Source organism: Fringilla coelebs, assembly GCF_963513975.1.
Source record: "Fringilla coelebs genome assembly, contig: SCAFFOLD_364, whole genome shotgun sequence".
NCBI classification, from domain to species: Eukaryota; Metazoa; Chordata; class Aves; order Passeriformes; family Fringillidae; genus Fringilla; species Fringilla coelebs.
In genome coordinates this window covers 752-23364 of record NW_028167361.1, presented here as the reverse complement: position 1 = coordinate 23364, position 22613 = coordinate 752, and the positions used below count along the sequence as shown (strand labels likewise).

General features: G+C 52.7%; 1 protein-coding gene across 1 annotated transcript in view; it reads left to right on the top strand.

The window, feature by feature from the left end:
• LOC311165999 (glutamate receptor ionotropic, kainate 5-like) overlaps window positions 1-22382 on the top strand; it is a gene marked incomplete at its 3' end in the record, with an annotated part of 47888 nt that extends 25506 nt beyond the window's left edge. Inside the window, 8 exon segments of the mRNA XM_084227492.1 lie at window positions 2233-2235; window positions 2237-2338; window positions 2340-2387; window positions 4718-4822; window positions 9403-9510; window positions 14014-14208; window positions 16315-16428; window positions 22269-22382. Of these exon segments, the coding sequence (XP_084083618.1) occupies window positions 2233-2235; window positions 2237-2338; window positions 2340-2387; window positions 4718-4822; window positions 9403-9510; window positions 14014-14208; window positions 16315-16428; window positions 22269-22382 (789 nt within the window).
• Window positions 22383-22613: the final 231 nt, after the last annotated feature.

The window sequence follows — 22613 nt, the reverse complement described above, 5'->3', positions numbered from 1 at the left end:
AAAAATTGGTGAAAAGTGTCCCAAAAAAAATCTGCCAAAATTTCAGGATGTGGGAAATTTGGGGGAAGGCAAAAAAACGGGAAAATTTTGGGGGGAAACCCAAAAAAAACCCCAGGAAAAAAGGTGGAAAAATGGGGGAAGAAAAGGGAAAATTGGGGAGGGCAAAAATGGCGAGGGGGAGCTGCGGGAGTTTGGGGTGAAAAATTGGTGAAAAGTGTCCCAAAAAATCCCCCAAAAATGTCAAAACAATTTGGGGATGTGGGAAATTTGGGGTGAAGGCAAAAAAAAGGGGAAAATTTGGGGGGAAACGCAAAAACCCCGGGAAAAAAGGTGGAAAAATGGGGGAGAAAAGGGAAATCGGGGAGGGCAAAAATGGCGAGGGGAGCTGTGGGATTTTGGGGTGAAAAATTGGTGAAAAGTGTCCCAAAAAAATCTGCCAAAATTGGGGATGTGGGAAATTTGGGGGGAAGGCAAAAAAACAGGAAAATTTTGGGGGGAAACCCAAAAAAAACCCCAGGAAAAAAGGTGGAAAAATGGGGGAGAAAAGGGAAAATCGGGGATTTTGGGGGAAAATGTGGAAAGTGTCCCGAAAAATCTGCAAAAAATGTCAAAAAATTTGGGGATGTGGGGAATTTGGGGGGAAGGCAAAAAAAGGGGAAAATTTGGGGGTAAGCCAAAAAAAAAAATAACCAGGGGAGAAATGGTGGAAAAATGGGGAAGAAAAGAGAAAATTGGGGAGGACAAAAATGGCGAGGGGAGCTGAGGGATTTTGGGGTGAAAAGGAGCAAAAATTGACAAAAAAAAATCCCCAAAAAATCTCAAAAAAATCTGGGGAAATGGAAAACTTGGGGGGAAGCAAAAAACCTTGAAGGGACCCCAAAATCTCCAAGGAACCCCAAAAATCTTGGGAAAAAAATTGACAAAAAATCTGAATTTGGGGTCAAGGAGGACCCAAATCCGGGGGGTTCCTGGGGTGGGGATTGGGGGGCGGGGGGACCCCAGACCCTCCCGGGGGACCCCAAAATTTGGGGGAGACCCCCAAAAACCTTAAAAGGACCCCAAAATCTTCAAGGAACCCCAATAATCTTGGGAAAAAAAGGCAAAAATTGGGAATTTTGGCATCTCAGAGAACCAAAATTCCTTGGGGGGTTTGTGGGGTGGGGATTCGGGGTCGTGGGGACCCCAAAACTTTGGAAGACCCAAAAGGACCCAAAAAAACCTTAAAGAGACCCCAAAATCTTGGGGAAAAATGGCAAATATTGGGAAATTTTGGCATCTTGGAGGACCGAAATTCCTTGGGGGGTTCCTGGGGTGGGGATTTGGGGTGGGGCGACCCCAGACGCTCCCGGGGGACCCCAAAATTTAAGGGAGACCCCAAAATCTTCAGATTGATACCTGAAACCTTGATGGGACCCCAAAACCTTGGGAAAAAAAATGACCAAAAATCCGAAATTGGGGTCAAGGAGGACCCAAATCCCCGGGGGGTTCCTGGGTCAGGGATTTGGGGTCGGGGGGACCCCAAAAAATTGGGGGAGACCCCTAAAAACCATGAAAGGACCCCAAAATCTTTAAGGTACCCCAAAATTCTTGGGAAAAAATTGACAAAAAATCCGAAATTCGGGATCAAGGAGGGCCCAAATCCCCAGGGGGTTCCTGGGGTGGGGATTTGGAGTCGGGGGGACCCCAGACCCTCCTGGGGGACCCCCAAAAACCCTGAAGGGACCCTGAAAACCTTAAAGAGACCCCAAAAATCTTCAAGGAACCCCAAAATCTTGGGGAAAAAATGGCAAAAATTGGGGAAATTTTGGCATCTTGAAGAACCGAAATTCCTTGGGGGGTTTCTGGGGTGGGGATTTGGGGTTGGGGCGACCCCAGACCCTCCCGGGGGACCCTAAAATTTAGGGGGACACCCCAAAATCTTCAGATTGATACCTGAAACCTTGCTGGGAACCCAAAAATCTTGGGAAAAAATGACAAAAAATCCGAAATTTGGGATCAGGGAGGACCCAAATCCCGGGGGGGTCCTGGGGTGGGGATTCGGGGTTGGGGGGACCCAGACCCTCCCGGAGGACCCCAAAAACCTTGGAAGGACCCAAAAATCTTGGGAAAAAAAGGAGAAAAATTCAGAAATTTGGGGGCAAGGAGGACCCAAACCCTGGGGGGTTCCTGGGGTGGGGATTTGGGGTCGGGGGCCCCCCAGACCCCCCCAGTCACCCCCCGTTTCCCCCGCAGCTGTTCGGCGGCGCTGCTCTTCGACGCCGTGCACGTGGTGGTGGGCGCCGTGCGGGAGCTGAACCGCAGCCAGGAGATCGGGGGGCGGCCGCTGGCCTGCGCCGCGCCGGGGGATCTGGCCCCACGGCACCAGCCTGATGAACTACCTGCGCATGGTGAGGGGCCCAAAAAACCCCCAAATCACCCCAAAAAAACCCCATAAAAAGCCAAAAAAATCTCCACAAAATCCCAAAAAAATCCCCCAGAAAATCTCAAAAAAATCTCAAAAAAATCCCCCCAAAAAATCCCCCCCAAAATCCCCCAGAAAATCCAAAAAAATCCACCCAAAAATCCACCGTAAAATCCCCCAAAAAATCTCAAAAAAATCTCAAAAAAATTCCCCAAAAAATCCCAAAAATATCCCCAAAAATCCCCCTGAAAATCCCCCCAAAAATCCCCCCAAAATCCCCCAGAAAATCCAAAAAATCCCCCCAAAAATCCCCCCTAAATTCCCCCCAAAATTCCCCAAAAATCTCAAAAAAATTCCCAAAAAATCCCTAAAAAATCCCCCCCAAAAATCCCAAAAATATCCCCCAGAAAATCCCCCCAAAAATCCCCCAAAAATCCCCCCAGAAAATCCAAAAAAATACCCCCCCAAAATCCCCCCCTAAAATCCCCCCAAAATTCCCCAAAAATCTCAAAAAAATCCCCCAAAAAATCAAAAAAAATCCCCCCAAAAATCCAAAAAAATATCCCCCAGAAAATCCCCCCAAAAATCCCCCCAAAAATCCCCCAAAAATCCCCCCAGAAAATCCAAAAAATCCCCCCCCAAAATCCCCCCTAAAATCCCCCCAAAATCCCCAAAAATCTCAAAAAAATCCCCCAAAAAATCCCAAAAAATCCCCCAAAAAATCCCCAAAAAATCCCCCCAAAAATCTCCACAAAATCTCCACAAAATCCCCCCCAAAAATCCCCAAAAATCTCCACAAAATCCCCAAAAAATCCCCCCAAATCCCCCCCAAAAAATCTCCACAAAATCCCAAGAAATCCCCCAAAAAATCCCCCCCAAAATCCCCCCAAAAATCCCCCCCAAAATCCCCCCAGAAAATCCAAAAAATCCCCCCCAAAAATCCCCAAAAATTCCCCCAGAAAATCCCCCCAAAAAACTCAAAAAAATCCCCCCCAAAATCCCCCAAAAATCTCCACAAAATCCCCCAAAATCCCCCAAAAATCCCCCCAAAAAATCCCCAATAAATCCCCAAAAAATCTGGGGATGTGGGAAATTTTGGGGGGAAACCCCAAAAATCCCCGGGAAATGGTGAAAAAATGGGGTCCCACGGCACCAGCCTGATGGTGAGGGAGCCAAAAAACCCCGAAATCACCCCAAAAAACCCCTGAAAAAACCCCCAAAATTACCCTGAAAACCCCGGCAGGAACGGCGCGAAATTTGGGGGAGATACGGGGGAAAACTTGGCGGGAATGGGGAAAAACCTCAAAAACAGCCCAAAACCAACCCCAAAAACAGCCCCAAAAAGCCTGAAAAAACCACCAGAAACAACCCCAAAAAATTCCGCAAAACCCCAAAAAAACACCAAAACCAAGCCCAAAACCAGCCCTGAAAACAGCCCCCAAAACCCCCAAACCAACCCCCAAAAACAGCCCCGAAAACAGCCTCAAAACCCCCAAAATAACCCCAAAAACAGCCCAAAAAAAACCCCAAAACTGCCCCCAAAACAACCCTGAAACAGCCCCCAAAATCCCTAAAAATAACCCCAAAAATAACCCCAAAGACAACCCTGAAACAGCCCCAAAACCCCCAAAAATAACCCCAAAAAACCCGGCAGGGACACCCCAAAACTTGGGGGATTTTGGGAAGGATTTGGGGGGGATTTTGGGGGATTCTGCTGCGTTTTGGGGTATTTTGAGGGGATTTTGGGGTATTTGGGGGCATTTTTTGGTGCATATTGGGGTATTTTTGGGTGATTTTGGGGCACATTTTGGGGTCATTTTGGGATATTTTCCGGATATTTTTGGGGTGATTTTGGGCCATTTTGGGGTATTTTTGGGGTGTACTTTGGGTGTATTTAGGGATATTTTTGGGGCCATTTTGGGATATTTTTGGGGTGTATTTAGGGATATTTTCGGGATATTTTTGGGGTGATTTTGGGCCATTATTTTCAGGGATATTTTTGGGTTATTTTTGGGCCATTTTGGGGTTTATTTTAGGGATATTCTTGGGGTGATTTTGGGATATTTTTGGGATATTTTTGGGGTGATTTTGGGGTATTTTTGGGGTGTATTTTGGGGCATTTGGGGATATTTTTTGGGTGTATTTTTGGGGTGTTTTTTGGGATATTTTCGGGATATTTTGTGGGGTGATTTTGGGGCGATTTTGGGCCATTTTGGGATATTTTTGGGGATATTTTTTGGGTTATTTTTGGGGTGATTTTGGGGCCATTTGGGGGCGATTTTGGGGTGATTTTGGGCCGTTTTGGGCGCGCCCCAGGTGGAGTACGACGGGCTGACCGGGCGCGTGGAGTTCAACAGCAAAGGGCAGCGGACGAATTACAGCCTGAGGGTCCTGGAGAAGGGCAGGGATGGACACAGGGAGGTGAGTGACCACTGAGTGACCACTGAGTGACCACTGAGTGACCACTGACCAGTGACTGACCAGTGACTGACCGCTGAGTTACCCCTGAGTGACCCTGAGTGACCAGTGAGTGACCAGTGAGTGACCCTGCAATGGAGTTACAGCCTGAGGGTGCTGGAGAAGGGCAGAGATGGACACAGGGAGGTGAGTGACCACTGAGTGACCACTGAGTGACCACTGACCGTGACTGACCCCTGAGTGACCGCTGAGTGACCCTGACTGAGCACTGACCAGTGAGTGACCAGTGAGTGACCCTGCAATGGAGTTACAGCCTGAGGGTCCTGGAGAAGGGGAAGGATGGACACAGGGAGGTGAGTGACCACTGAGTGACCACTGAGTGACCACTGACCAGTGACTGACCAGTGACTGACCGCTGAGTTACCCCTGAGTGACCCTAAGTGACCAGTGAGTGACCCTGCAATGGAGTTACAGCCTGAGGGTCCTGGAGAAGGGGAAAGATGGACACAGGGAGGTGAGTGACCACTGACCACTGACCCCTGAGTGACCACTGAGTGACCGCTGAGTGACCCCCTGAGTGACCCCTGAGTGACCGCTGAGTGACCACTGACCCCTGAGTGACCCCTGAGGTGACCGCTGAGTGACCCCTGACTGAGCACTGACCAGTGAGTGACCAGTGAGTGACCCTGCAATGAGTTACAGCCTGAGGGTGCTGGAGAAAGGGAGAGATGGACACAGGGAGGGTGAGTGACCACTGAGTGACCACTGACCGCTGAGTGACCACTGAGTGACCACTGAGTGACCACTGAGTGACCACTGACCCGTGACTGACCGCTGAGTGACCCTGACTGAGCACTGACCAGTGAGTGACCAGTGAGTGACCCTGCAATGGAGTTACAGCCTGAGGGTGCTGGAGAAGGGCAGAGATGGACACAGGGAGGTGAGTGACCACTGAGTGACCACTGAGTGACCACTGAGTGACCACTGAGTGACCCCTGAGTGACTGCTGAGTGACCCTGACTGAGTACTGACCAGTGAGTGACCAGTGAGTGACCCTGCAATGGAGTTACAGCCTGAGGGTCCTGGAGAAGGGCAGAGATGGACACAGGGAGGTGAGTGACCACTGAGTGACCACTGAGTGACCACTGAGTGACCGCTGAGTGACCCCTGAGTGACCCCTGAGTGACCGCTGAGTGACCACTGACCCCTGAGTGACCCCTGAGTGACCGCTGAGTGACCCCTGACTGAGCACTGACCAGTGAGTGACCAGTGAGTGACCCTGCAATGGAGTTACAGCCTGAGGGTGCTGGAGAAAGGGAGAGATGGACACAGGGAGGTGAGTGACCACTGAGTGACCACTGACCGCTGAGTGACCACTGAGTGACCACTGAGTGACCACTGAGTGACCACTGACCCGTGACTGACCGCTGAGTGACCCTGACTGAGCACTGACCAGTGAGTGACCAGTGAGTGACCCTGCAATGGAGTTACAGCCTGAGGGTGCTGGAGAAGGGCAGAGATGGACACAGGGAGGTGAGTGACCACTGAGTGACCACTGAGTGACCACTGAGTGACCACTGAGTGACCCCTGAGTGACTGCTGAGTGACCCTGACTGAGTACTGACCAGTGAGTGACCAGTGAGTGACCCTGCAATGGAGTTACAGCCTGAGGGTCCTGGAGAAGGGCAGAGATGGACACAGGGAGGTGAGTGACCACTGAGTGACCACTGAGTGACCACTGAGTGACCACTGACCTGTGAGTGACCGCTGAGTGACCCTGACTGAGCACTGACCAGTGAGTGACCAGTGAGTGACCAGTGAGTGACCCTGCAATGGAGTTACAGCCTGAGGGTGCTGGAGAAGGGGAAAGATGGACACAGGGAGGTGAGTGACCACTGAGTGACCACTGAGTGACCACTGAGTGACCACTGACCAGTGACTGACCAGTAACTGACCGCTGAGTTACCCCTGAGTGACCCTGACTGAGCACTGACCAGTGAGTGACCAGTGAGTGACCCTGCAATGGAGTTACAGCCTGAGGGTGCTGGAGAAAGGGAAGGATGGACACAGGGAGGTGAGTGACCACTGAGTGACCACTGAGTGACCACTGAGTGACCACTGAGTGACCGCTGAGTGACCCTGACTGAGCACTGACCAGTGAGTGACCAGTGAGTGACCCTGCAATGGAGTTACAGCCTGAGGGTCCTGGAGAAAGGGAAGGATGGACACAGGGAGGTGAGTGACCACTGACCACTGACCCCTGAGTGACCACTGAGTGACCACTGACCTGTGAGTGACCCCTGAGTGACCGCTGAGTGACCCTGACTGAGCACTGACCAGTGAGTGACCAGTGAGTGACCCTGCAATGGAGTTACAGCCTGAGGGTCCTGGAGAAGGGGAAGGATGGACACAGGGAGGTGAGTGACCACTGAGTGACCACTGAGTGACCACTGAGTGACCAATGACCCCTGAGTGACCCCTGAGTGACCGCTGACTGAGCACTGACCAGTGAGTGACCAGTGAGTGACCCTGCAATGGAGTTACAGCCTGAGGGTGCTGGAGAAAGGGAAGGATGGACACAGGGAGGTGAGTGACCACTGAGTGACCACTGAGTGACCACTGAGTGACCACTGACCCCTGAGTGACCGCTGAGTGACCCTGACTGAGCACTGACCAGTGAGTGACCAGTGAGTGACCCTGCAATGGAGTTACAGCCTGAGGGTCCTGGAGAAAGGGAAGGATGGACACAGGGAGGTGAGTGACCACTGAGTGACCACTGAGTGACCACTGAGTGACCACTGACCTGTGAGTGACCCCTGAGTGACCCTGACTGAGCACTGACCAGTGAGTGACCAGTGAGGGACCCTGCAATGGAGTTACAGCCTGAGGGTCCTGGAGAAGGGGAAGGATGGACACAGGGAGGTGAGTGACCACTGAGTGACCACTGAGTGACCACTGACCTGTGAGTGACCCCTGAGTGACCGCTGAGTTACCCCTGAGTGACCGCTGAGTGACCAGTGAGTGACCCTGCAATGGAGTTACAGCCTGAGGGTGCTGGAAAAAGGGAAGGATGGACACAGGGAGGTGAGTGACCACTGACCACTGACCACTGAGTGACCACTGAGTGACCACTGAGTGACCACTGAGTGACCACTGACCCCTGAGTGACCGCTGAGTGACCCTGACTGAGCACTGACCAGTGAGTGACCAGTGAGTGACCCTGCAATGGAGTTACAGCCTGAGGGTGCTGGAGAAGGGCAGGGATGGACACAGGGAGGTGAGTGACCACTGACCACTGACCACTGAGTGACCACTGAGTGACCACTGACCCCTGAGTGACCGCTGAGTGACCCTGACTGAGCGCTGACCAGTGAGTGACCAGTGAGTGACCCTGCAATGGAGTTACAGCCTGAGGGTCCTGGAGAAAGGGAAGGATGGACACAGGGAGGTGAGTGACCACTGAGTGACCATTGAGTGACCACTGACCCCTGAGTGACCGCTGAGTGACCCTGACTGAGCACTGACCAGTGAGTGACCAGTGAGTGACCCTGCAATGGAGTTACAGCCTGAGGGTGCTGGAGAAGGGGAAGGATGGACACAGGGAGGTGAGTGACCACTGAGTGACCACTGAGTGACCACTGAGTGACCACTGACCCCTGAGTGACCGCTGAGTGACCCTGACTGAGCACTGACCAGTGAGTGACCAGTGAGTGACCCTGCAATGGAGTTACAGCCTGAGGGTGCTGGAGAAGGGGAAAGATGGACACAGGGAGGTGAGTGACCACTGAGTGACCACTGAGTGACCACTGAGTGACCACTGAGTGACCACTGAGTGACCACTGACCTGTGAGTGACCCCTGAGTGACCCTGACTGAGCACTGACCAGTGAGTGACCAGTGAGTGACCCTGCAATGGAGTTACAGCCTGAGGGTGCTGGAGAAGGGGAAGGATGGACACAGGGAGGTGAGTGACCACTGAGTGACCACTGAGTGACCACTGACCCGTGACTGACCCCTGAGTGACCAATAACTGACCACTGAGTGACCCTGACTGAGCACTGACCAGTGAGTGACCAGTGAGTGACCCTGCAATGGAGTTACAGCCTGAGGGTGCTGGAGAAGGGCAGGGATGGACACAGGGAGGTGAGTGACCACTGAGTGACCACTGAGTGACCACTGAGTGACCCTGAGTGACCCCTGAGTGACCACTGAGTGACCCTGAGTGACCCCGAGTGCCCCCTTGGTGACCCCTGAGTGACCCTGAGTGACCACTGAGTAACCACTGAGTGACCCCTGACCCCTGAGTGACCGCTGAGTGACCCTGAGTGACCCCTGAGTGACCCTGAGTGACCCTGAGTGACCCCCGAGCGCCCCCTGAGTGACCCCTGAGTGACCCCTGAGTGACCCCTGAGTGACCCCTGAGTGACCACTGAGTGACCACTGAGTGACCCCTGACCCCTGAGTGACCCCTGAGTGACCCTGAGTGACCCCTGAGTGACCCCCGAGTGACCCCCGAGCGCCCCCATGCCCTGCCCCGCTTGGCCCCGCCCCCGGCCCCGCCCCTGACGCTGGCCCCGCCCCCAGGTGGGGGTGTGGTTCTCCAACCGGACGCTGGCGATGGACGAGGCCACGCTGGGCCTGAACGCCTCGGACAGCCTGGCCAACAAGACCCTGATCATCACCACCATACTGGTCTGTACTGGGAGGGACTGGGAACGGCTGGGAACACACTGGGAGGGACTGGGATGGACTGGGATGGACTGGGATGGGATTGGAACAGACTGGGATGGACTGGGAGGGACTGGGACAGCCTGGCCAACAAGACCCTGATCATCACCACCATACTGGTCTGTACTGGGACAAACTGGGAGGGACTGGGAACGGCTGGGAGGGGACTGGGATGGACTGGGATGGGATTGGAACAGACTGGGATAGACTGGGAGGGACTGGGAGGGACTGGGAGGGACTGGGAGGGACTGGGACAGCCTGGCCAACAAGACCCTGATCATCACCACCATACTGGTCTGTACTGGGACAAACTGGGAGGGACTGGGAACGGCTGGGAACACACTGGGAGGGACTGGGATGGGATTGGAACGGACTGGGATAGACTGGGAGGGACTGGGAGGGACTGGGAGGGACTGGGAGGGACTGGGACAGCCTGGCCAACAAGACCCTGATCATCACCACCATACTGGTCTGTACTGGGACAAACTGGGAGGGACTGGGAACACACTGGGATAGACTGGGATAGACTGGGATGGGATTGGAACAGACTGGGATGGACTGGGAGGGACTGGGAGGGACTGGGATGGACTGGGAGGGACTGGGAGGGACTGGGACAGCCTGGCCAACAAGACCCTGATCATCACCACCATACTGGTCTGTACTGGGACAAACTGGGAGGGACTGGGAACGGCTGGGAACACACTGGGAGGGACTGGGATTGACTGGGATGGGATTGGAACGGACTGGGATGGACTGGGAGGGACTGGGAGGGACTGGGACAGCCTGGCCAACAAGACCCTGATCATCACCACCATACTGGTCTGTACTGGGACAAACTGGGAGGGACTGGGAACACACTGGGATAGACTGGGATGGACTGGGATGGGATTGGAACGGACTGGGAGGGACTGGGAGGGACTGGGACAGCCTGGCCAACAAGACCCTGATCATCACCACCATACTGGTCTGTACTGGGACAAACTGGGAGGGACTGGGAACGGCTGGGAACACACTGGGAGGGACTGGGATGGGATTGGAACAGACTGGGATGGACTGGGATGGACTGGGAGGGACTGGGACAGCCTGGCCAACAGGACCCTGATCATCACCACCATACTGGTCTGTACTGGGACAAACTGGGAGGGACTGGGAACGGCTGGGAACACACTGGGAGGGACTGGGATGGGATTGGAACAGACTGGGATGGACTGGGATGGACTGGGAGGGACTGGGACAGCCTGGCCAACAAGACCCTGATCATCACCACCATACTGGTCTGTACTGGGAGGGACTGGGAGGGGACTGGGATAGACTGGGAGGGACTGGGATGGGATTGGAACGGACTGGGATGGACTGGGATGGACTGGGACAGCCTGGCCAACAAGACCCTGATCATCACCACCATACTGGTCTGTACTGGGACAAACTGGGAGGGACTGGGAACGGCTGGGAACACACTGGGATTGACTGGGATGGGATTGGAACGGACTGGGAGGGACTGGGATGGACTGGGAGGGACTGGGATGGACTGGGATGGACTGGGACAGCCTGGCCAACAAGACCCTGATCATCACCACCATACTGGTCTGTACTGGGACAAACTGGGAGGGACTGGGAGGGGACTGGGATGGACTGGGATAGACTGGGATGGACTGGGATGGACTGGGATTGACTGGGATCAAACTGGGAGGGACTGGGAGGGACTGGGACAGCCTGGCCAACAAGACCCTGATCATCACCACCATACTGGTCTGTACTGGGACAAACTGGGAGGGACTGGGAACGGCTGGGAACACACTGGGAGGGACTGGGATGGGATTGGAACAGACTGGGATAGACTGGGAGGGACTGGGACAGCCTGGCCAACAAGACCCTGATCATCATCACCATACTGGTCTGTACTGGGACAAACTGGGAGGGACTGGGAATGGCTGGGAACACACTGGGAGGGACTGGGATGGGATTGGAACGGACTGGGAGGGACTGGGAGGGACTGGGAGGGACTGGGACAGCCTGGCCAACAAGACCCTGATCATCACCACCATACTGGTCTGTACTGGGACAAACTGGGAGGGACTGGGAACGGCTGGGAACTCACTGGGATTGACTGGGATTGACTGGGATCAAACTGGGAGGGACTGGGAGGGACTGGGACAGCCTGGCCAACAAGACCCTGATCATCACCACCATACTGGTCTGTACTGGGACAAACTGGGAGGGACTGGGAACGGCTGGGAACTCACTGGGATTGACTGGGATTGACTGGGATCAAACTGGGAGGGACTGGGATGGACTGGGACAGCCTGGCCAACAAGACCCTGATCATCACCACCATACTGGTCTGTACTGGGACAAACTGGGAGGGACTGGGAACACACTGGGATGGACTGGGATAGACTGGGATGGGATTGGAACGGACTGGGATGGACTGGGATGGACTGGGAGGGACTGGGACAGCCTGGCCAACAAGACCCTGATCATCACCACCATACTGGTCTGTACTGGGACAAACTGGGAGGGACTGGGAACACACTGGGATAGACTGGGATGGACTGGGATGGGATTGGAACGGACTGGGAGGGACTGGGAGGGACTGGGGGGGACTGGGGGGGACTGGAATGGGATTGGAATGGACTGGGATGGACTGGGAGAGACTGGGATGGACTGGGAGGGACTGGGATGGACTGGGAATGGGTTAACGGGGGATTTGGGGTTACTGGTTTGTACTGGTTTGTACTGGTTTGTTCTGTCTCCATTTGGGATCCCCACTGATCCCCACTGGCTTTGCGTGGACACTGCAGTGACCCCTGACCTGTCCTGCTGACCCCAAAAAGTGACCCCAAACCCCAAGAACTGACCCCAAAAACTGACCCCAAACCCCACTGACCACACTGACCCCAAACCCCAAAAACTGACCCCAAAAACTAACCCCAAACCCCAAGAACTGACCCCAAACCCCACTGACCACTGCCCTGTCCCACTGACCCCAAAAACTGACCCCAAACCCCAAAAATTGACCCCAAACCCCACTGACCCCACTGACCCCACTGACCACTGCCCTGTCCCACTGACCTCGAAAACTGACCCCAAATGAGACCCCAAACCCCAAAAACTGACCCCAATAACTGACCCCAAAAAGTGACCCCAAACCCCACTGACCACTGCCCTGTCCCACTGACCCCAATAAGTGACCCCAAATGTGACCCCAAACCCCTATAACTGACCCCAAAAACTGACCCCAAACCCCACTGACCACACTGACCACTGCCCCGTCCCGCTGACCCCAAAAACTGACCCCAAAAAACTGACCCCAAATGTGACCCCAAACCCCAAAAACTGACCCCAAACCCCACTGACCCCACTGACCCCACTGACCACTGCCCTGTCCCACTGACCCCAAAAACTGACCCCAAATCCCAAGAACTGACCCCAAACCCCACTGACCACTGCCCTGTCCCACTGACCCCAAAAAGTGACCCCAAACCCCACTGACCCCACTGACCCCAAACCCCAAAAACTGACCCCAAACTCCACTGACCCCACTGACCACTGCCCCATCCTGCTGACCCCAGTAACTGACCCCAAATGTGACCCCAAACCCCAATAACTGACCCCAATAACCGGCCCCAAACCCCACTGACCATTGCCCTGTCCCACTGACCCCACTGACCCCAATAATGACCCCAAACCCCAAATCCTGTATTTTAGGAGAACCCATATGTCATGAGGGTCGGGGGATCCGGTGACCCCGAGCGTTACGAGGGATTTTGCGTGGACACTGCAGTGACCAATCCCACTGACCCCAAACCCCAATAACTGACCCCAAACCCCAATCCCTGACCCCACTGACCCCAATAACTGACCCCAAACCCCAAATGTGACCCCACAGGAGAACCCCTACGTGATGCGGGTCGGGGGATCCGGTGACCCCGAGCGTTACGAGGGATTTTGTGTGGACACTGCAGTGACCAATCCCAATCCCACTGACCCCAAACCCCAATAATGACCCCAAACCCCAATAATGACCCCAAACCCCAAATCCTGTATTTTAGGAGAACCCATATGTCATGAGGGTCGGGGGATCCGGTGGCCCCGAGCGTTACGAGGGATTTTGCGTGGACACTGCAGTGACCAATCCCACTGACCCCAAACCCCAATAATGACCCCAAACCCCAAATCCTGTATTTTAGGAGAACCCATATGTCATGAGGGTCGGGGGATCCGGTGACCCCGAACGCTATGAAGGATTTTGCGTGGACACTGCAGTGACCAATCCCACTGACCCCAAACCCCAAATGTGACCCCACAGGAGAACCCATATGTGATGCGGGTCGGGGGATCCGGTGACCCCGAGCGTTACGAGGGATTTTGCGTGGACACTGCAGTGACCAATCCCACTGACCCCAAACCCCAATAATGACCCCAAACCCCAATAACTGACCCCAAACCCCAAATGTGACCCCACAGGAGAACCCCTACGTGATGCGGGTCGGGGGATCCGGTGACCCCGAGCGTTACGAGGGATTTTGCGTGGACATGCTGCGGGAGCTGGCGGCGCTGCTCAAGTTCCGCTTCCACATCAAACTGGTGGAGGATGGGCTGTACGGGGCGCCCGAGCCCAACGGCTCCTGGACCGGCATGGTGGGCGAGCTCATCAACCGGGTACGGCCCCAAAACGGGGAGAAATCCCATAAAAAATCCCATAGGGGAAATCCCCATAATGAAAAAATCCTATAGGGGAAAATCCTATATGGAAAAAATCCCATAGGGAAATCCCACAGAGAGCCCAAGAGCTCCTGGGCCGGCAGGGTGGGCGAGCTCATCAACCGGGTACGGCCCCAAAACCGGGAAATCCCATAAAAAATCCCAAAAGGAAAAAAATCCCATAGGGAAAATCCCCATAATGGAAATCCTATAGGGAAAAATCCCATAATGAAAATCCTATAGGGAAAAAATCCCATAAGGAAATCCCATAGGGAGCCCAACGGCTCCTGGACCGGCAGGGTGGGCGAGCTCATCAACCGGGTACGGCCCTAAAACGGGGAGAAATCCCATTAAAAATCCTAAAAGGGAAAAAATCCCAAAAGGAAAAAATCCCACTGGAAAAAATCCCATAGGGAAAAATCCCATAGGGAAAAAATCCCATAGGGAAATCCCATAGAAACCCCAAGGGCTCCTGGACCGGCATGGTGGGCGAGCTCATCAACCGGGTACGGCCCCAAAACCGGGAGAAATCCCATAAAAAATCCCAAAAGGGAAAATCCCAAAAGGAAAAAATCCCACTGGAAAAAATCCCATAGGGAAAAATCCCATAATGAAAATCCCATAGGGAAATCCCACAGGGAGCCCAAGGGCTCCTGGACCGGCATGGTGGGCGAGCTCATCAACCGGGTACGGCCCTAAAATGGGGAGAAATCCCATAAAAAATCCCAAAAGGAAAAAATCCCAAAAGGAAAAAACCCTATAAGGAAAATACAGAAAATCCCATAGGGGAAAATCCCATAGGGAAATCCCACAGGGAGCCCAAGGGCTCCTGGACCGGCAGGGTGGGCGAGCTCATCAACCGGGTACGGCCCCAAAACCGGGAGAAATCCCATAAAAAATCCCATAGGGAAAATCCCCATAATGAAAAAATCCCAAAAGGAAAAATCCCAAAAGGAAAAATCCCATAAGGAAAATACAGAAAATCCCATAGGGGAAATCCCATAGGGAGCCCAACGTCATGGTGGGCGAGCTCATCAACCGGGTACGAGACCAGCCCCAAAAGGGAGAAAAATCCCATAAAGAAAATCCTAAAAGGAAAAAATCCCAAAAGGAAAAAATCCCCATAATGAAAATCCCATAGGGAAATCCCACAGGGAAAAAATCCTATAGGGATTTGGGTCTGGGGTCTCTCACTCTGTCCTGTTTTGGGTCTGGGGTCCTTAGAAGGCCGACCTGGCCGTGGCCGTGTTTTGGGGCTGGGGTCTCACTCAGGTTAATTTGGGTCTGGGGTCCCTCCCACCCTGTTTATTTATTTTGGGTCTGGGGTCCTCAGAAGGCCGACCTGGCCGTGGCCGCGTTTTGGGTCTGGGGTCTCACTCTGGTTAATTTGGGTCTGGGGTCCCTCTCACCCTGTTTATTTATTTTGGGTCTGGGGTCCTCAGAAGGCCGACCTGGCCGTGGCCGCGTTTTGGGGCTGGGGTCTCCCTGTAACCCCTGTTTTATTTTGGGTCTGGGGTCTCTCCTGTCCTGTTTTGAGTCTGGGGTCTCACTCAGGTTAATTTGGGTCTGGGGTCTCCCTGTAACCCCGCTCTATTTGGGTCTGGGGTCTGCAGAAGGCCGACCTGGCCGTGGTGGCCCCGATCCCGGGATATTTGGGTTTCCCCCTAGGATATTTTGGGTCTGGGGTCTCTTGCCGGGTTATTTTGGGTCTGGGGTCTCCCTGTAACCCCGCTCTATTTGGGTCTGGGGTCTCACTCTGTTAATTTGGGTCTGGGGTCCTCAGAAGGCCGACCTGGCCGTGGCCGCGTTTTGGGGCTGGGGTCTCCCTGTAACCCTGTTTAATTTGGGTCTGGGGTCCCTCTCACTCTGTTAATTTGGGTCTGGGGTCCGCAGAAGGCCGACCTGGCGGTGGCCGCGTTTTGGGGCTGGGGTCCCCATCCAGGCCTGTTTTGGGTCTGGGGTCCCACGCTGTTTGTTTATTTTGGGTCTGGGGTCTCTTGCGGGTTATTTTGGGTCTGGGGTCTCACTCACCCTGTTTATTTAATTTGGGTCTGGGGTCCTCAGAAGGCCGACCTGGCCGTGGCCGCCTTCACCATCACGGCCGAGCGCGAGAAGGTGATCGACTTCTCCAAGCCCTTCATGACCCTGGGCATCAGCATCCTCTACAGGGTGCATCTGGTACGAGATTTGGGGTGAAAAATGGGGAATTTGGGGTTTTTGGGGTTTGGGGTGAATTACGGGGATTTTGGGGTTTTATGGAATTTGGGGTGAATTCCGGGGATTTTGGGGTTTTATGGGATTTGGGTGATCGACTTCTCCAAGCCCTTCATGACCCTGGGCATCAGCATCTTATATAGGGTCCATCTGGTGAGTTTGGGGTGAAAAATGGGGATTTTGGGGCTTTTGGGGTTTTTGGGGTTTTTGGGGTTTGGGGTGAATTCCAGGGATTTTGGGGTTTTTATGGGATTTTATGGGATTTGGGTGATCGACTTCTCCAAGCCCTTCATGACCCTGGGCATCAGCATCTTATATAGGGTCCATCTGGTGAGTTTGGGGTGAAAAATGGGGATTTTGGGGTTTTTGGGGTTTTTGGGGTTTTTGGGGTTTGGGGTGAAAAACGGGGATTTTGGGGTTTTATGGGATTTGGGTGATCGACTTCTCCAAGCCCTTCATGACCCTGGGCATCAGCATCTTATATAGGGTCCATCTGGTGAGTTTGGGGTGAAAAACGGCGATTTTGGGGTTTTGGGGTTTGGGGTGAATTCCAGGGATTTTGGGGTTTTATGGGATTGGGGTGAAAAACGGGGATTTTGGGTTTTTATGGGTTTTTATGGGATTTGGGTGATCGACTTCTCCAAGCCCTTCATGACCCTGGGCATCAGCATCTTATATAGGGTCCATCTGGTGAGTTTGGGGTGAAAAACGGCGATTTTGGGGTTTTGGGGTTTTTGGGGTTTTATGGGATTGGGGTGAAAAACGGGGATTTTGGGTTTTTATGGGTTTTTATGGGATTTGGGTGATCGACTTCTCCAAGCCCTTCATGACCCTGGGCATCAGCATCCTCTACAGGGTGCACTTGGTACGAGATTTGGGGTGAAAAATGGGGAATTTGGGGTTTTTGGGGTTTTTGGGGTTTTTGGGATTGGGGTGAATTCCAGGGATTTTGGGGTTTTATGGGATTGGGGTGATCGACTTCTCCAAGCCCTTCATGACCCTGGGCATCAGCATCCTCTACAGGGTGCACTTGGTACGAGATTTGGGGTGAAAAATGGGGAATTTGGGGTTTTTGGGGTTTTTGGGGTTTTTGGGGTTTGGGGTGAATTCCGGGGATTTTGGGGTTTTATGGGTTTTTTATGGGATTTTGGGGTTTTTATGGGATTTGGGTGATCGACTTCTCCAAGCCCTTCATGACCCTGGGCATCAGCATCCTCTACAGGGTCCATCTGGTGAGTTTGGGGTGAATTCCAGGGATTTTGGGGTTTTGGGATTTGGGGTGAATTCCGGGGATTTTGGGGTTTTATGGGATTGGGGTGAATTCCGGGGATTTTGGGGTTTTATGGGATTTTATGGGATTTGGGTGATCGACTTCTCCAAGCCCTTCATGACCCTGGGCATCAGCATCTTATATAGAGTGCACTTGGTGAGTTTGGGGTGAAAAACGGCGATTTTGGGGTTTTGGGATTTGGGTGAATTCCAGGGATTTTGGGGTTTTGGGATTTGGGTGAATTCCGGGGATTTTGGGGTTTTATGGGAATTTATGGGATTTGGGTGATCGACTTCTCCAAGCCCTTCATGACCCTGGGCATCAGCATCCTCTACAGGGTCCATCTGGTGAGTTTGGGGTGAAAAACGGCGATTTTGGGGTTTTGGGATTTGGGGTGAAAAACGGGGATTTTGGGGTTTTGGGATTTGGGGTGAAAAACGGGGATTTTGGGGTTTTATGGGATTTGGGTGATCGACTTCTCCAAGCCCTTCATGACCCTGGGCATCAGCATCCTCTATAGAGTGCATCTGGTACGAGATTTGGGGTGAAAAACGGGGATTTTGGGGTTTTTGGGGTTTTTGGGGTTTTTGGGGTTTGGGGTGAATTCGGGGATTTTGGGGTTTTATGCGTTTTTATGGGATTTTGGGGTTTTATGGGATTTGGGTGATCGACTTCTCCAAGCCCTTCATGACCCTGGGCATCAGCATCCTATATCGAGTGCATCTGGTACGAGATTTGGGGTGAAAAACGGCGATTTTGGGGTTTTTGGGGTTTTTGGGGTTTTATGGGATTGGGGTGAATTCCGGGGATTTTGGGGTTTTATGGGTTTTTATGGGATTTGGGTGATCGACTTCTCCAAGCCCTTCATGACCCTGGGCATCAGCATCCTCTGCAGGGTCCATCTGGTGAGTTTGGGGTGAATTCCGGGGTTTTTGGGATTTTATGGGATTTGGGGTTTATCAGCATCCTCTACAGAGTGCACTTGCTACGAGGTTTGGGGTGAAAAACGGGGATTTTGGGGTTTTTATGGGATTTGGGTGATCGACTTCTCCAAGCCCTTCATGACCCTGGGCATCAGCATCTTATATAGAGTGCACTTGGTGAGTTTGGGGTGAAAAACGGCGATTTTGGGGTTTTTGGGGATTTTGGGGTTTGGGGTGAATTCCGGGGATTTTGGGGTTTTTATGGGATTGGGGTGATCGACTTCTCCAAGCCCTTCATGACCCTGGGCATCAGCATCTTATATAGGGTTCATCTGGTGAGTTTGGGGTGAAAAACGGGGATTTTGGGGTTTTTGGGGTTTTTGGGGTTTTTGGGGTTTGGGGTGAATTCCGGGGATTTTGGGGTTTTATGGGATTTTATGGGATTTGGGTGATCGACTTCTCCAAGCCCTTCATGACCCTGGGCATCAGCATCTTATACAGAGTTCATCTGGTGAGTTTGGGGTGAAAAACGGCGATTTTGGGGTTTTGGGATTTGGGGTGAAAAACGGGGATTTTGGGGTTTTATGGGATTGGGGTGAATTCTGGGGATTTTGGGGTTTTATGGGTTTTTATGGGGTTTGGGTGATCGACTTCTCCAAGCCCTTCATGACCCTGGGCATCAGCATCTTATATAGGGTTCATTTGGTGAGTTTGGGGTGAATTCCGGGGTTTTTGGGGTTTTATGGGATTTGGGGTTTATCAGCATCCTGTACCGGGTTCATTTGGTACAAGGTTTGGGGCGAATTCCGGGGATTTTGGGGTTTTTATGGGATTTGGGTGATCGACTTCTCCAAGCCCTTCATGACCCTGGGCATCAGCATCTTATATAGGGTTCATTTGGTGAGTTTGGGGTGAAAAACGGCGATTTTGGGGTTTTGGGATTTGGGTGAATTACGGGGATTTTGGGGTTTTATGGAATTTGGGGTGAAAAACGGGGATTTTGGGGTTTTTATGGGTTTTTATGGGATTTGGGTGATCGACTTCTCCAAGCCCTTCATGACCCTGGGCATCAGCATCCTGTACCGGGTGCATCTGGTGAGTTTGGGGTGAAAAACGGCGATTTTGGGGTTTTATGGAATTTGGGGTTTATCAGCATCCTGTACCGGGTTCATTTGGTACGAGATTTGGGGTGAAAAACGGCGATTTTGGGGTTTTATGGGTTTTTATGGGATTTGGGTGATCGACTTCTCCAAGCCCTTCATGACCCTGGGCATCAGCATCCTGTACAGGGTTCATCTGGTGAGTTTGGGGTGAAAAACGGGGATTTTGGGGTTTTGGGATTTGGGGTGAATTCCGGGGATTTTGGGGTTTTATGGAATTTGGGGTGAAAAACGGGGATTTTGGGGTTTTATGGGATTGGGGTGATCGACTTCTCCAAGCCCTTCATGACCCTGGGCATCAGCATCCTCTATAGAGTGCATCTGGTGAGTTTGGGGTGAAAAACGGCGATTTTGGGGTTTTTGGGATTTGGGGTGAAAAACGGGGATTTTGGGGTTTTATGGGATTGGGGTGAATTCCGGGGATTTTGGGGTTTTATGGGATTTTATGGGATTTGGGTGATCGACTTCTCCAAGCCCTTCATGACCCTGGGCATCAGCATCTTATATAGGGTTCACTTGGTACGAGATTTGGGGTGAAAAACGGCAATTTTGGGGTTTTGGGATTTGGGGTGAAAAATGGGGATTTTGGGGTTTTATGGGATTGGGGTGAATTCCGGGGATTTTGGGGTTTTATGGGATTTATGGAATTTGGGGTTTATCAGCATCCTCTACAGGGTTCATTTGGTACGAGATTTGGGGTGAAAAATGGGGATTTGGGGGTTTTATGGAATTTGGGGTTTGGGGTCTGAGCATCAGCATCCTCTACAGAGTGCACTTGATACGAGATTTGGGGTGAAAAATGGGGATTTTGGGATTTTATGGGATTTTATGGGGTTTTATGGGCATCAGCATCCTCTACAGAGTGCACCTGGTAAGGAATTTGGGGTGAAATCTGGGGATTTTGGGGCTTTTGGGAATTTTATGGGATTTTATGGGCATCAGCATCCTCTACAGAATGCACTTGGTACGAGATTTGGGGTGAATCCTGGGGATTTTGGGATTTTATGGATTTGGGGTTTGGCGTTTGGGCATCAGCATCCTGTACCGAGTGCACCTGGTGAGTTTGGGGTGAAAAATGGGGATTTTGGGGTTTTTGGGAATTTATGGGGTTTTATGGGCATCAGCATCCTGTACAGAGTGCACTTGGTGAGGGATTTTGGGGTGAAAAATGGGGATTTTGGGCTTTTGGGAATTTGGGGTTTGGGGTCTGGGCATCAGCATCTGTACCGAGTGCATCTGGTGAGGAATCTGGGGTGAAAAACGGCGATTTTGGGATTTTATGGGAATTTATGGAATTTGGGGTTTATCAGCATCTTGTACTGAGTGCATTTGGTGAGGAGTTTGGGGTGAAAAATGGCGATTTTGGGGCTTTTTGGGAATTTATGGGCTTTTATGGGCATCAGCATCCTGTACAGAGTGCACTTCGTGCGTTTGGGGCAAAATCTGAGGATTTTGGGGCTTTTATGGGGTTTGGGTTTGGGGTTTGGGCATCAGCATCCTGTACCGCGTGTGCCTGTTGCGAGGTTTGGGTCGATTTCATGGGATTTTGGGGCTTTTCTGGGGTTTGGGGTTTGGCCATTTTTTCAGAGCGGGTTTTGGGCCATTTCTTGCCCCTTTTGGGGCGGTTTTGGGTTTTTTTCCAGGGTTTTTGGGGCCGTTTCTCGGTGCTTTTGGGGTGGTTTCAGGGCGGTTTTGGGGTGGGTTGGGGGCACTTTGGGGTTTTTCTGGGGTTTGGGGCCATTTCTTGCCGTTTTTGGGGCGGTTTTGAGGTTTTTTCAGGGGTTTTGGGGCCGTTTGGGGGCAGTTTCGGGGCGGTTTCGGGATTTTTCGGGGTTTCGGGGCTGTTTGGGGGCCGTTTTGGGGCAGTTTTGGGGCGGTTTTGGGTTTTTTTGGGGTTTTGGGGCCGTTTCTTGCCATTTTTGGGGCGGTTTTGGGCGGTTTTGGGGCAGTTTTGGGTTTTTTTCAGGGTTTTTGGGGCGGTTTTTGGGGCACTTTGGGGTTTTTTTGGGTTTTGGGGCTGTTTCTTGCTGGTTTTGGGGTGGTTTTGGGTTTTTTTCAGGGTTTTTGGGCAGTTTTGGGGTTTTTCTGAGGTTTTGGGGCCATTTCTTGCTGTTTTTGGGGCAGTTTTGGGGTGGTTTTGGGGGCGGTTTTGGGCCAGTTTTTGGGGCGGTTTTGGGGTTTTTTTGGGGTTTTTGGGGCGGTTTCAGGGTTTTTGGGGCGGTTTTTGGTGTTTTTTTCAGGGTTTTTGGGGCGGTTTTGGGGCGGTTTTGGGGCGGCTTTTGGTGTTTTTTCAGGGTTTTTGGGGCGGTTTTGGGGGCGGTTTTGGGGCGGTTTTGGGCCAGTTTTTGGGGCGGTTTTTGGTGTTTTTTCAGGGTTTTTGGGGCGGTTTTGGGGTGGTTTTGGGGGCGCAGCGGGGGCCCAGGGCGGGGGTCTCACTGGGCGTCCCCCCAGGGCCGCAAGCCGGGGTATTTCTCCTTCCTAGACCCCTTCTCCCCGGCCGTCTGGCTCTTCATGCTCCTGGCATACCTGGCCGTCAGCTGCGTGCTCTTCCTGGCCGCCAGGTGAGCGGGGACGCCCCAAAAATGGGGGGGGGCACCCCAAAAACCGGCCCTGAAATCGGGGGGGGGGACACCCCAAAAAAGGGAACTGAAATCAGGGGGAAATACCTCAAAAAACGGGCCTGATATTGGGGGAAAACACCCCAAAAATGGGCACTGAAATTGGGAAAAACACCCCAAAAACCGGCACTGAAATTGGGGGGGGACACCCCAAAAAGGGCACCGAAATTGGGGGGAA